This window comes from Beta vulgaris, chromosome 1 (genome assembly GCF_026745355.1).
Source record: "Beta vulgaris subsp. vulgaris cultivar EL10 chromosome 1, EL10.2, whole genome shotgun sequence".
NCBI classification, from domain to species: Eukaryota; Viridiplantae; Streptophyta; class Magnoliopsida; order Caryophyllales; family Amaranthaceae; genus Beta; species Beta vulgaris.
The window spans coordinates 37,725,592-37,738,407 of NC_079202.1; the positions used below are offsets into that span (position 1 = coordinate 37,725,592).

Consider the following 12,816-nt stretch of genomic DNA (forward strand, 5'->3'; position numbering starts at 1 on the left):
ATGGATACCCACACAAGTGATGGGACGAGGATGGTTTTATGTCCATACCCGTCGGGGCGGGGATGGGGATAGCCTTTGTACCCGCCATGAGGGTGGGATGGGGATGGAGATGGGGATTATATTAATAGGTGGGGATGGGAAGAAAAAATCCCGCCCCACCCCAGTTGCATCCCTAATCGCGAGATACTCCGGTAGTGGTGTTGGGTTTGGCGGGCATGACGGTTTCAAAGGAGTGCTACTCCTCATATCGGAGGGAGTATTAGTGAAGCTAAAGACGCGTTTTGGTAGAGGATGAGTGTAGGAATCAACTACATTCAATCATGGTTTCGGTATGGGTGTATGTGATTGTGCAACAATGTGGTGATGCTTGTGGTGGTGTATGTTGGTTGGAGGTGCCGGTGGTGGAGTAAATTAGACTATTAGAGGAGAGAGAAGGAGGTTCTTGAGGTTGAGATTAAGGGGGAGAGAGGAGGGGGAAAGAAGCAAATATATTAAAATGAAAATAAATAAGTATTTTAATTTGTTTAATAGGTTTCAGGTCAAAGGACTCATTTTGAGAAGATTGGTGTTAAGGGGGATTATTTTGAAATTATTAAAAGTTGGATCATTTTTAAGCAGATCACCGAAAGGTGAAATTATAAAAATCAAATTTTCCAATTTTCACTTGCATTATAATTTGAAAAAAAAGATTAAGTCTCCTATTATCATATCAATATAAAGATTTCAAAATACTTGCTACGACCCATATGCTCAGGTTCAAATACTAGCATACACATCCATATAAATAGAGACATCCCCTCATTTTGTACATCCTTATTTGTGAGCTCATATGTAAGCAGGCATACAAAACATTATTTCTAAAGTATCTTTCTATTCTATGTTGGGCACTTCCCTAACATGATTTCTAATGTACACATCTATATCAAGCTACAAAAAATATCAAGCTAAAAAAATTAATTAGTCTTGTAAAAAACTAGCTACTTTTAATTTGAAATTAAGCAATCGTCCAAGCCTAATATGATGAAGTGGACGAACCACCTTTCTGAATATAGGAACTATTTTAATCTATTTGGTGGTCAGTTTAATTTATTTAGTATCAGTTTAATTCATTCAGTAATCAAATTGTTTAATCTACTTAGTGACTAACTTAATACATCCTGTAAAAATGCTGGGTTATTTTTTGACATTGTCTACTGTAATTCGAGATTTAAAGGTAAACAAAGAAAGAAGAAGAAAAGGACGATTAGCTTGGTATGAGATGTCTAGAAATAATATTGGATTAGAGTGAGAAGAGATGTACTTGTTAGGAGAATGTAGGCTTAAATTTGTCTAATTTTAACATAAAGTTAGATCGCCTATTTTGATAATTGTTGAAACTGAATTTGCTTTGTCAATATCCATTTGAATTTTTGTATAAGCTGATTATAATATAATAGTGTCCATCAACTAAGACAAAGTAGAGGTTATCATGGGACGGAACGGGCTTTGGCCAAATTCTGTGACCAAAACCCGTCCATTTTCGGGCCGTCCCCATGTAGATCACCTCTAAAACAAAGCAATAATGCTATTGTACAGTGCTCCAACTTATAATTGCTAGTTATGCAATGATCGAGATAACATCATCTTACTCCTCATAAACGATCAAATTTTTAAAATCTGGATATAACATTTACTAAGAACCAAAAACAGCAAAAACTTCAAAAGTTAAAACTTGTTTGAGCTAGTAATTTTCATTTCCAAATTGCTTCTGAAGGTCTCCAAATGATACCGTGGCAGATCCTCTCCTTTTAGCCTTCTGTTGAGATGAGTGTTCTTTCCACCCTGTCATAAAGATCACCTGCAATATTCATCACCCAAAAAAAAGTTTTTACACATCAGGTTTATTATATCTAAATCTAATTCATTGCAGCTTCCTTTGGAATATGATTTGTAGGGAGGGGGTTGATCACATATGAAATTAGCATTGATAAAGTATCTTTAAATCATCTCACTCTCGATCAAATGAATGGCCATGAAATATGTAACATCTAAATCAACTCAAAGTTATATCCAATCTAACAAAATCTTCAAGAGAAAGAAAGCGAAGCACACCGCATCCATATTCCTGAACTGAAAACTCTCGTACTGAAGACGTTCTCATATTAGCATACAGTATTTACAATGAAATCGAAAGATAATATGAAAATCCATATTAAGTTGACATTCATATTAGAGGGTAACTACATGATGGGACATAATTATCTTTTTCCCTTGTTTATTGACATGGAGCCATCAACGATGGTACAGATGACCTCATTCAATATAAGCATCACTTCCTCCACCCAAGGTTCTCGGAAGAAAAGCATTACCTCATGACCAAGATGTCAGCTTCACATGTTTTCCTTAAGGCACATATGCAATGTGCTCCACCAGAAAATTCAAAGCAGAACACGGGAAAGAGATTCAACAGTTCCCCATTCCAGCAGGCTTCATATGATATAAGGTATAATGGGAAAAATGTTGAGCAGGAAAATTATTGTAATCCACCAGATAATTCACAGCAGCAAAGAGGCTAAGAGATTATAAAGTGGTTCACTCCAGGAAGGGGGGATTCATATGCGATATGGTACTTATATGAAAAATATTTCAGCAACAAGAATAACAAGTTAATACAAGCAAGACCTGATCCTAAAAGGTTACACTACCTGCAGAGTGTAGATGAAGGCAACTAGTACACAGAAAATGAAACATGGATTCAGTGTTACCTAATTCCCTAATCCCCCCGTGAATCGCGAATTGAAAAAAGCGAATTATGGTCGGTTTTGGTTCATTTTTGGGTCATTTTGGGCGAATTGGCGAATTAGGTAACACTGCATGCATTCATTGGCAGGAAGCATCCTGGAAGAATATGAAAAGGAGACAGCCACTTGAACAAAGAATCCAATATCACCTGAAATGTCGCAGGTACAGTACCGTCTTCAGCCCCAAACATTGATTGATAGACAGCAGCTGTTGCCAGTGCAGTCTCTTTATTCAAAATCTGCAGTCGTTACATATCATCAGTGCCTCTACAGACATGGAGAAGCATATTTAAAGAAAATACAGTAGAAGAATATCTCACATTGTTCCTCTGCACAAGAGCATTAGTTTCACCCATTGCACGAAGATGTTCAATTAACTGCAAAGCTACATCAGCAGACAATTACCACCACATGTATCATTAAAATAAAAAAACCACATGTAACAGAGACTACACAGAAAAACAACTCATATACACAATTCGATTCATCTAACCCAAAATTACATTCCTTTGAAGCTGACAAACAAATGGAAAATAATTAAACTGGACATGTCAGATCGGGAAGATAAACAAAAAAGCATCTACTAACTAACTTCCATAATTAACTTCCCAACTCTAAGTGGCACGAGAGATTAAGTGAATAGAGAGAGAGAGAGGGTGTAAGAGAGAGTATTGGAATTGTGACAGAAAAAGGTTGCTGTGGTGGAGAGAAGTGACCTCAACCCTAAAAAAGAAAATGGGAAGTTTCTTGGAGCACCCAAAAAGGAAAGTGGGAAATTATTTCAAGACAGGAATACCGTGTTAATTTTACCTTTTTTCAAAAAGTTATTCAGTCTAGTGTCTACGTACTTGTGACTGTTGACAAGAACCAAGAAGTTCCATTAAAATGGCACTTCAGTTTATATATTTCCTTTCCTTTATTTTTTAAAGTCTTTCTATAACAGTCCTATCATATTTGAAGGTAAAAATTGGAGTGAACCACGGAAAAAGTGACAAGGTTCTTTCCAGCTCCCAATATCAGACAAACAAAGTGCAAATTTGTATTTCCAAAATATGAAAATATGCAAGACCTCCACCTATGAGCAGATTTTTCACGCAATGCTATGGTTTCTGGATATGAATGAAAGTAAATGTCACTAACTCATTCTGCTTGTCAGCAGGTCGGCTCTGTCCCCCACCCCTCCTCTACCACACCAAAAGACTACTACTATTTCTATGCTTAACCCATATTGCATTGGGAGACCCCAGATGTACTTAATGCTGTTCAGTTCACCTTCAACAATTTGATTCTTATCAAGAACAATAAAGCTTTCTTTATCACATATAAGCAAGTCTTTTGACTAGCAAAAATTAATTCCGGGTTTTTAACACGAAATTCAGAATTAAAAGAACGCTATTTACATGTAAAGTTTTTACCAACAGAAAAGCAATTGCTCATCACCAACGCAGAGAGACACACAAGTCCTCTGAATGGTACTCGTCAACCTTCCTAAAGGCATTTGGGAATCCTAGGGAACATTGTCTTGCAAAGAAAAGTTTGAAGATTTCCATCTTTAATTCTCCAACCCTCCAACAAATTTCTCTCAAGGGAGGAGCAAATGCATACCTTCACTTCATCACTTTTCTCATTTCCTTTCCATAACAGTAGAGAACTTCCAATTTTCCAAATGCCCTTTAATATTGCTTCGTATTTACTGGTCACAGAATATAATAAGGAAAAACTAGCAAGCACTAAAAAGATCCAAGGCATGCCAGCACAACCTGCTAATCTACTGTAGAGCTTTCACAACACCCTCGGTTCCTCGTGTTATTGATACTAACGATAGTATCACTAATAGATCAGTTTAGGACACCACAAGAAAGGTGGATTTCCCATGATTATATTGTTGTGCATTTATTACTCAAATAAGTCGGTTTTCATAGGATAAGACGCCGAAGATTCTCAGCTGGAATATAAAAGAAAATCCAAAATGCGAACTGCACTTTGCCAATGGCTACAGACATCGCACCCAATCAAAATCTAAACTAAAAGCATATAACTAGAACTGATCGCTTTTTTTAAGGAAAGAGTAAAGGGAATTAGTCCAGATAGATAAGATTTCAAAACTTTTCAGATCATATTATGCAATTTTGATCCTATTCATACAGAATGTAGCACATTTTTTAAGATTTAGCGTACTTAATTTGGGGACCATAAAAGTGGCCATGTGGAACTCACCACTTTCATACTTGACAGTATATTCATCTACATCAACACCTGGAAGAGTGAAGCCTGCCCTTGTCAAAAGATTTCCTGCATCTCGTACCTGAGAGACCAAAGAAGTGGAAATACTAAAAAATCTAGGGAATAATGAAGATTTGGGATTGTAAACACTACTTGGTGATATGCTTGACTACCAATGTTCCTCCAAATTCTCTTCTTCTTCCTCATCTCGATATTCCTAAATTTTTTATATATATTACAGCTGGTATCAGAAATTTAAATCACATTGACATTATAAGCAATGACCATTTTTTCTTCAGCATATATTATTTATCACGGAAACAAGATAGAGAGAAGGATCGGGGGGGCCGGGGGGGGGGGGATATCTAGTATTCGAAAAAAAGGATTTTCCTTCCAACCTAACACAGTTTTTTTCTGGCTGTTGTACAGCCGGCAGCTAAAGTAGAGGCCATAAAAGAGCCAAGAACCAAGTTATTCATCTTCTTTTGACCAAATCATGCAGTAGCTGTAGCTCATACATGAAGTCATAAATTGACTAAACAACTTTACATCGATCAGGCGAAAAAGAAACCAAGAAAATCTGAATATGCATAGTTTACGCAGAAAGAGTTAGTGGTATCAAATTTCTGAGGGGAGCGCTTTGACAACCTTTCTTTCCTCTCCCAGAAATATTTATCAAAAGTATATTTCAAATAAATGATAAAAGAAGTGCATATTTGATGTAACACTTGTTTTTACGAGAACTTGATTTACATTCTTTGTCTCTCTCCCACCACGTGTAGGCTCTCTTATCACCTAAATCCTCTTTCTCAGTTTTGATAGGATAAATTCAGTAAAAAAACACTCTCAAGTTCAACAGGATTTAGATAAGTTCAATTGCAACAAGAATATTGCCGGTGAGAAGAACATTCCCCACTATATGACAAATAGATGACCTTGATATGCTCTACGTCATTTTATATGATAGAACTATAGAAGTGTTCTAAATGTCCAATCTATGCAACTATTATATTGTGTTTTTTTTTAGTATTTAATTATTGATTCAGGAGCTTGATATACAATTGATTCATATCGGTGTATTCGATGAAAAACATGTAATAGTGTGGCCAATTCGATATTGAGCCTGGGATTTTAGGAGGACGATGACCAACTCCAATCCTGTTTTCACTCCAGCATATATTCCACTAAAAGAGTGTTTTGCATTCCAATGACCTAATATGCATGTCTAACTTGAGTGATTAAGGTTTTTTTTAGCATCTTATAGTCTCTATTCTCTAAAGCAGCCGGTGCACCTGTCCTCCATCTTCGTTCGAAAATTCTGACCCCTCGACTATTAGAAGAAACTCCCTTGAAGAGTGTCCCATTAACAATGGATAAGGACTTTCACTCACAACTCACAAGTGGCTATTGACATAATCCTGTACCTTCTCCAATTCCAGCTAATTAGATCATTAAGGAAGTGACGAGTCATGCACTGGATTTCGCAGTTTGCTCATAACCTGCTAATTTTCTTTATTATTTATTGGGATCCCCCATGCCCCACCAGTCACCCTCTTCTTTTCCCTCTTTTAGAAGTTGTTGCAGGATCTGTTAAGTGCAAAGTGAATCATATAGCTAATACTTCAAAAAAGTTTCAGAAGAATGCATCCTAGCTTCTTGGTCACACATCCCAGATGGGCAAAAAACAAATAATTAAATGATAATAGTTCCAGTCAAAAACCATATACTTTGACATTGATCCTGACTTTTGCCAGGAACCAACAACAGCTGATGATTAAAAAGTGCACAAGGCGAGACTGAAGACAGAATACCTGTGCCAGAGGAGATAAACGGGGACTAATGCCACCTTCACGTTCCATTTGTGCAACGGTACATGCTATCCTCAATTCTCTAACCATTCCCAAATATAAAATAATCAGAACTCTCTCAACACCCAAAAGGGTAGATTATCCATAAATAAGAGAGTTGGATAAACAACTTTAATGTTTCTCCACCAAGAATGGCAGCTAAGAAGAGACCATCAGGCTTCAACGCCAATCTGCTCTGCAGTAAACAATAGTTTAAGAAAAATTACACTTAGCAAAAGACAAAGCAAAAGATGTATCAACCCATACTTCTTTGTCCAAAGCGGGAAAATACATACATGAATCTGTTGGCATAGAAGCATATACCTGTATCATGGCACCAGGAAGATCATTTGTCCAGTGCAGTCCTAAACAGCTGATGACCAGATCCAATGAACTAAAAAAAAAGTAGCTATGAGGTCTATGATTATTCAGCATTCATTTATTGAAAACAATTGAGCAGAATCCCAAAGTTGAGTTCATACAAATTACAAGGACCTCGGAATGTTAATGGCATTATTTAAATTCCTCAAACAGATATATAGTCCTTTATAACTCATGTTATTGAGGACATAACTAATCACACCTTTCTTTCACTGGTAGAAACTCTTCATCACCTACGACAAAAGATATTTCAACATTTTGGTCAGGCATATCCTTCTCAGCATCCTTACATAATTTGACCATATCAATTGAAGTATCCATCATAATGAGCTTTTCAACACCGCCTGACATTCACCAAAAATAGAAAAGGGAACACCGTCTGACTTAGGATGGTTTAATCTTATAGTTAATCTGATAAGATCATCTAGAATTTACAAAGTACTGAGAACTTCTCAAGTACTCTTAGTATAATCAGCATAGCAATTAGCTCCTTTATCCAACTCAAATCATGAATCTGGAATTAATTGCATGTAACTAAATGTCAACAGCGTTAGGCACATTAAGTCTTCCCATACAGCTTCAACAGAGTCTTCGGAGACTTGGAACCAGTTCCAACTCAGTTTATTAAAGCAATTTAACTAGCCTACTTAAGTAATCCAGCATATCTACTTCCAAGTGAAGGTCAAATTTCACCTTGAAACCTTCAATTGAACTCCCAAAAGTTGCAAATAAACAGTGTTATGATAGCAGCTATCAGGACGTCCACCAAATTAACCTTAATAAGCTCAAATTCAGTATCTAGAAAAAGTGACCATCAAAAATCAATTTTAACAAGTTGGTTCCTGATAAATACCCCAAAAAGAGCTGATCTAGTTCCAAGTTATACCTGAAAGCAGTAATTCTCTCTTTGATATCCAGTTTCTCAAAACAAACATTGAAACTTAATGAGATGTGTCAGGCTGCTTTGTTGACTTGCACTATATATATCCCGAATTCTTCAGTCAAATTAAAATTCATCTCTTTGTGTTGGAGTCATGTCAGTTCAACCTAATTAGTGAGTAAACAGCTTCTCTCCCATGTTATCGCCACTAAAGTGCATTCTACTCAATTTTCAGCTTCTCACTCGCTGAAAATGACAGCAAGGACTGTTTCTCTTGACCCTTATAGCCTTCCTTGAATCTCTTTGCAAGGAAGGCATAAGAAAGCATGACTTGGGAAACGATACAAACATGACTTTGCACCTATATCTAACAATATAAAACTTGCTAAAGTTTTTACTGATTTCAAGAGAAAAGTTTATGCTATCGCTTACTAGCTCTAGGAGATTTAGGCAATGTCAATCCACCAAGTTACGTCAGAAAACCTTCCAGCATCAATTTCTCAAAATCCAGGATCATGTCTGATGTCTCCCTTTTAGTAAAAGGATATCTCTATTCTCTAAACATGCATATTATTTTATTTTCACTAATTCCTTCCTCTAACAATAAGAGGCCAGTAATTCTATCTAACAATATGATGCCAAAGCAGAAAGATGAAGTTTAAACTCTTACCACGCCCACGCAGCAAATGCCTTATCGCCTTTAGAGAGCCTCCGAGACATAACGCTGTGGGAAATGATTTTTTGCAATCCTACAGGTAAATTGAGAAACTATAAGATACTAGTGGTAATAATCTCAGAGGATAAATTCACTAATAGAGTACTGTATCCTCCTCCTCATAGAAAAATTGTGAAGGATAGTAGAGGAGAAGCATAGGTACTAGGTTAATGGTAGCTACAATGAGATTCTTAAACCAGTTACCACCTCCCTACTGCAGTCGCTAGTAAAAACACAGAAGATGGTTCTCAAACAACTAATCTCCAACAAACATGTTGCCAACAATAGTAATTAACCTTTAAAAATTACAAAAGAACCTGTCTCACATAAATGATAAGGTTGGTTCAGGTACTACCATACTAGCATTAAAATTTCTTAAGGTTTCTAAAAGAAAAATAGATAAAAAGAAAATGAATCATTCAGGAATTGGTGGCGTCCGTCGCATGAAAATCAGATATAACAACCTTTTACAAACGAGTTGGAAAGCTACTACAGATGAACTGGTACACTGGCAGGATATTATTGTGGTCAATCGGTGCCATAAGATATCAAACATAGTTGCTTAATTAATAAAGACCATCTAGCCAAAAGCTTTTACCAATTTGTACAAGGGACAATTACATAATCATAATAAATTACAAACAGTAGATCATACTTATACAAAACTAGAAACGGAAGAATGATTACCCTATGTCACTTAAGGAGCTGATTATAGCATTAACCAAAGACGGTAAACCTTTGCAACACAAGTTAGACTAATATGAAGGCATGACGTTCACAAGTTACATTAATATGAAGGCATGTCATTACAAGCCATAAGATTCCGAACATAAAAACTAAGAAATTATTCTTCCTTTTTTCTTTCTTTGAGGTGATACAATATCCAAGAATCTTACCTCTAGGCGATCTAAAAGATTCTCAGCCACAGAATTCACAAATGAATCATCTGAGCGTGTTAACCACGCTGCTCGATCACGCTGCAAATCCAGAAATCAATTTTCAAAAGCAAATTAATACTAGTACTAACACAAAAACTAATATATAGATAATCTGTCCACATGAAGGCATTAGCTTCGTAAGTTACACTAATATGATAAGAAAAAGGTAGACACCACCGTAGCTATAACAAGATACATAGAAATACACAGTTTCACCAATCACTACTCAGGCCCGGCTATTTTGGACTGAAATTAACTGAAGTGAACTAAACTGAACTCAATTCAACTGAACCGCATTCAATTGAACTGAATGTGTGAGAAGAAACTAACTGAACCGAAAACAAGTACAAGAGAACAGGGCCTCAATGTCTCAATACACAAGCACCATATACAAAAATGACACAAATTTTGCGGAACTAATCAGAATAATAGCAAAGCAACAGTTTGATTTTTGCACTATTCACGTGTTTCACTTTTACCGTACTTTTGAACTCATATGTAGTATATAAACACAATTGTTCATCTATTAGGTACTTCCTCATGGCTCATGGTAGTAGTATAGTAGCCCAGACCTATAAGAATCGCAATTAAAATGTCAGTACAAGAAAGAGTAAAAATAAACCTGTTTACGTTTGAGATCACGATCGAAAATCTTGACTCTTGAAGTAGTGGATCCATCAACACTGTCAGTACAAAATGAGCTTCTCCTCACTTTTAAATTTGCTCTAATCCAGGTTGACAAAGAATTTCTACGGAAAACGGAATTGATTGATGACATTGCTCTCACTTTGTTAATGGAAAACAAAAGCGAGAGAAAAAAGAAGCAGCGTCTCCAATAAAAAAAACAAAAAGTTAAGCGACCTGCGGAAACATGATGGCATGAAATTGAGCAATAAGAGGATATGGAGATGGATTGGTTTGTAGCTGATCCCCGATAACAAACCAAGGATCGAAGCCTGTGTCCTACAAGTCAAGCAGCGAGGGGATTTGGAGAAAGATTAAAAGCGGAAGTTGGCCCATATATGGTCAAATACTTTTTCCGCAACCCTTGTCCCTTGGAAAATGCCTCATAATAAACTTGTTTGATAAAATAAAATAAAAAAAATTTATGTGACCCGTGCATCCAATAAAGTTATGTAGATTATAATAATTACAACTTTTACTATTTTATCTTTCTTATTCATATTTTCTTACCTTTCCAGTTTCTCTCTTATAACTGCTTCGTTTTCTCTTTATCTCTCTTCAAGTTTTTACTCTGTTTTTCGGTTTTCGTGATATAGTTAATTGTAAAATTGGACTTCTAGAAGATTAGGATTATATTGACAGTTTGGTGTGTTTGTGTGTGGTATAGTGTGCTTTTATGTGATATAGTGTGTTCTTTGTACTATATTATGTTTATTTGCGCTATAGTGTGTTTGTGATCTAGTGTATTTCTTTCTTATATAGTGTATTTGTTTGTGATATAGTGTGTTTCTATGAATTATAGTTGAGTATAATTGAAACTGTTATAGAAGATTATGGTAATATTGTCATTTTTAATATAGTGTATTTGTATATGGTATAGTGTGTTTTTGTGTGCTATAGTGTTTTTTGCAAGGGCTATAGTGTTTCTTTGTATTATAATGTATTTATTTGTGATATAGTGTATTTCTATCTTATATAATGTATTTGATTGTGATATAGTGGGTTTTTGTGTATTATAGAAGTGTGTGTCGCAATCCACGTGCGTGAGCCTGGTGCACACTAATTTTACCGTGAACCAGGTCAACACAAGTCGAATTGCTTATTTGACACTCCTACTTTGATAGGAATAGGAGGCTTAGGGCCTCTTCGACAGAAGTACTAAAGCAGTGGTCGCGGACTTTAGCTGTAAAACAAGTTAGGAAAAATGGATCAAAATACCCCCAACTTTGAGTTGATTTTAAATACCCCAAATTATTGGGGAGGTCTGCCAAAAATGCACCATGGCCCAAAAAGAACCGGTTTAGTAGGTTTAAAATATCAGGTGTCGTGCTCTTATTTATCTTACTTAATTTTTTTGTTTTGCTTTTTTTATCATCCCACCTTACCCAGGGCCGGTCCTGACATTTTAGGGGCCCTAGGCGAAATCATATATGAGGCCCCTCCGACTATATGATAAATTAATACTGACATGTACTTCATTTGTTGAGTGTACCGTGGAGACTTTCGCTAGTTCTCAAAGCATGATATATATGACTATCAGAATAGACTAAACTAATTTTGTAGTTTGCGCTATTAAAAATATTTCTTATAAATTTTGTTAGATTGCAACATTCACATTACATCTGATTTTGTATATCCTAATAAATAAATAGTTTAGTTTTCAAAGTATTTAACTAAAAAAAGTGGAGGAAAAATCAAGATTACTGACCTGGTAAAGAAGAGGAATTTTTTGAAAAATATAATAATATGGACTAATGGGAAAAAATAACCCTCTTTATTTTAGTAATGAATATAATTGATACATAGCTTCTTGAAACTCCTATGAAACCTAAGAGAACTCCATCTCTTATACAGAGTAATCATTACTACATATGTTCCTAAATAATAGTTACACTTTGACTTTCAACACTATTCAAAAATATCAATTTGACTATCATTTTTCATTTATAGGTAAGGAAAAATTATATTCATGTGATATCTTGTTTATTCATGTCGATATGTACTTTTACAATATCAACTTTTTATAATTTTTATAAATACGAAATTAGAGATATTAGTATTCAAAGTTACGTATCAACATACGTAGAAAGTGTAAGTGTAACTATTATTTAGAAAAGGAGGTAGTATTTACTAAGAAAAACCGAGGGCTTGATCTCTTCTTTGCATTGTACTTCAATAATTGCCTTGATTTTAAAGGAAAACTATACTACTATGTAGACACATCAAATATAAAAAACAAAGAAAAAGAGATTGACAGGTGAAAATCAAAATTGCACTTTTACCTAATTTTCCAATGCCAAGGACTACAAAATAAGAGAAGAATCAACAGATTAATTGCACCAATAACATTTCAAGTTTTATGTAAGAG

At 35.5% G+C, this 12,816-nt stretch overlaps 1 protein-coding gene across 2 annotated transcripts; it reads right to left on the reverse strand.

Annotated features, from left to right (window-relative positions):
- Positions 1 to 1,562: 1,562 nt before the first annotated feature.
- LOC104895720 (putative methyltransferase At1g22800, mitochondrial) lies at positions 1,563 to 10,805 on the reverse strand. Of its 2 annotated transcripts, XR_008968596.1 has the most exons (12): positions 10,387 to 10,805; positions 9,723 to 9,803; positions 8,782 to 8,860; positions 7,434 to 7,575; positions 7,175 to 7,244; positions 6,982 to 7,046; positions 6,815 to 6,893; positions 4,998 to 5,085; positions 3,101 to 3,165; positions 2,930 to 3,019; positions 2,349 to 2,466; positions 1,563 to 1,837 (listed from the first exon to the last, which is right to left on the reverse strand). XR_008968596.1 is itself a non-coding variant. In XM_010682297.4 (11 exons), the coding sequence occupies exons 1-11, from the start codon at positions 10,540 to 10,542 to the stop codon at positions 1,721 to 1,723; spliced, it is 1,032 nt and encodes a 343-aa protein (XP_010680599.2). In that variant the 5' UTR covers positions 10,543 to 10,802; the 3' UTR covers positions 1,563 to 1,720. The 2 variants fall into 2 exon arrangements, 1 of the variants encoding a protein (XP_010680599.2); XM_010682297.4 differs by lacking the exon at positions 2,349 to 2,466 and having other exon boundaries at positions 10,387 to 10,802.
- Positions 10,806 to 12,816: the final 2,011 nt, after the last annotated feature.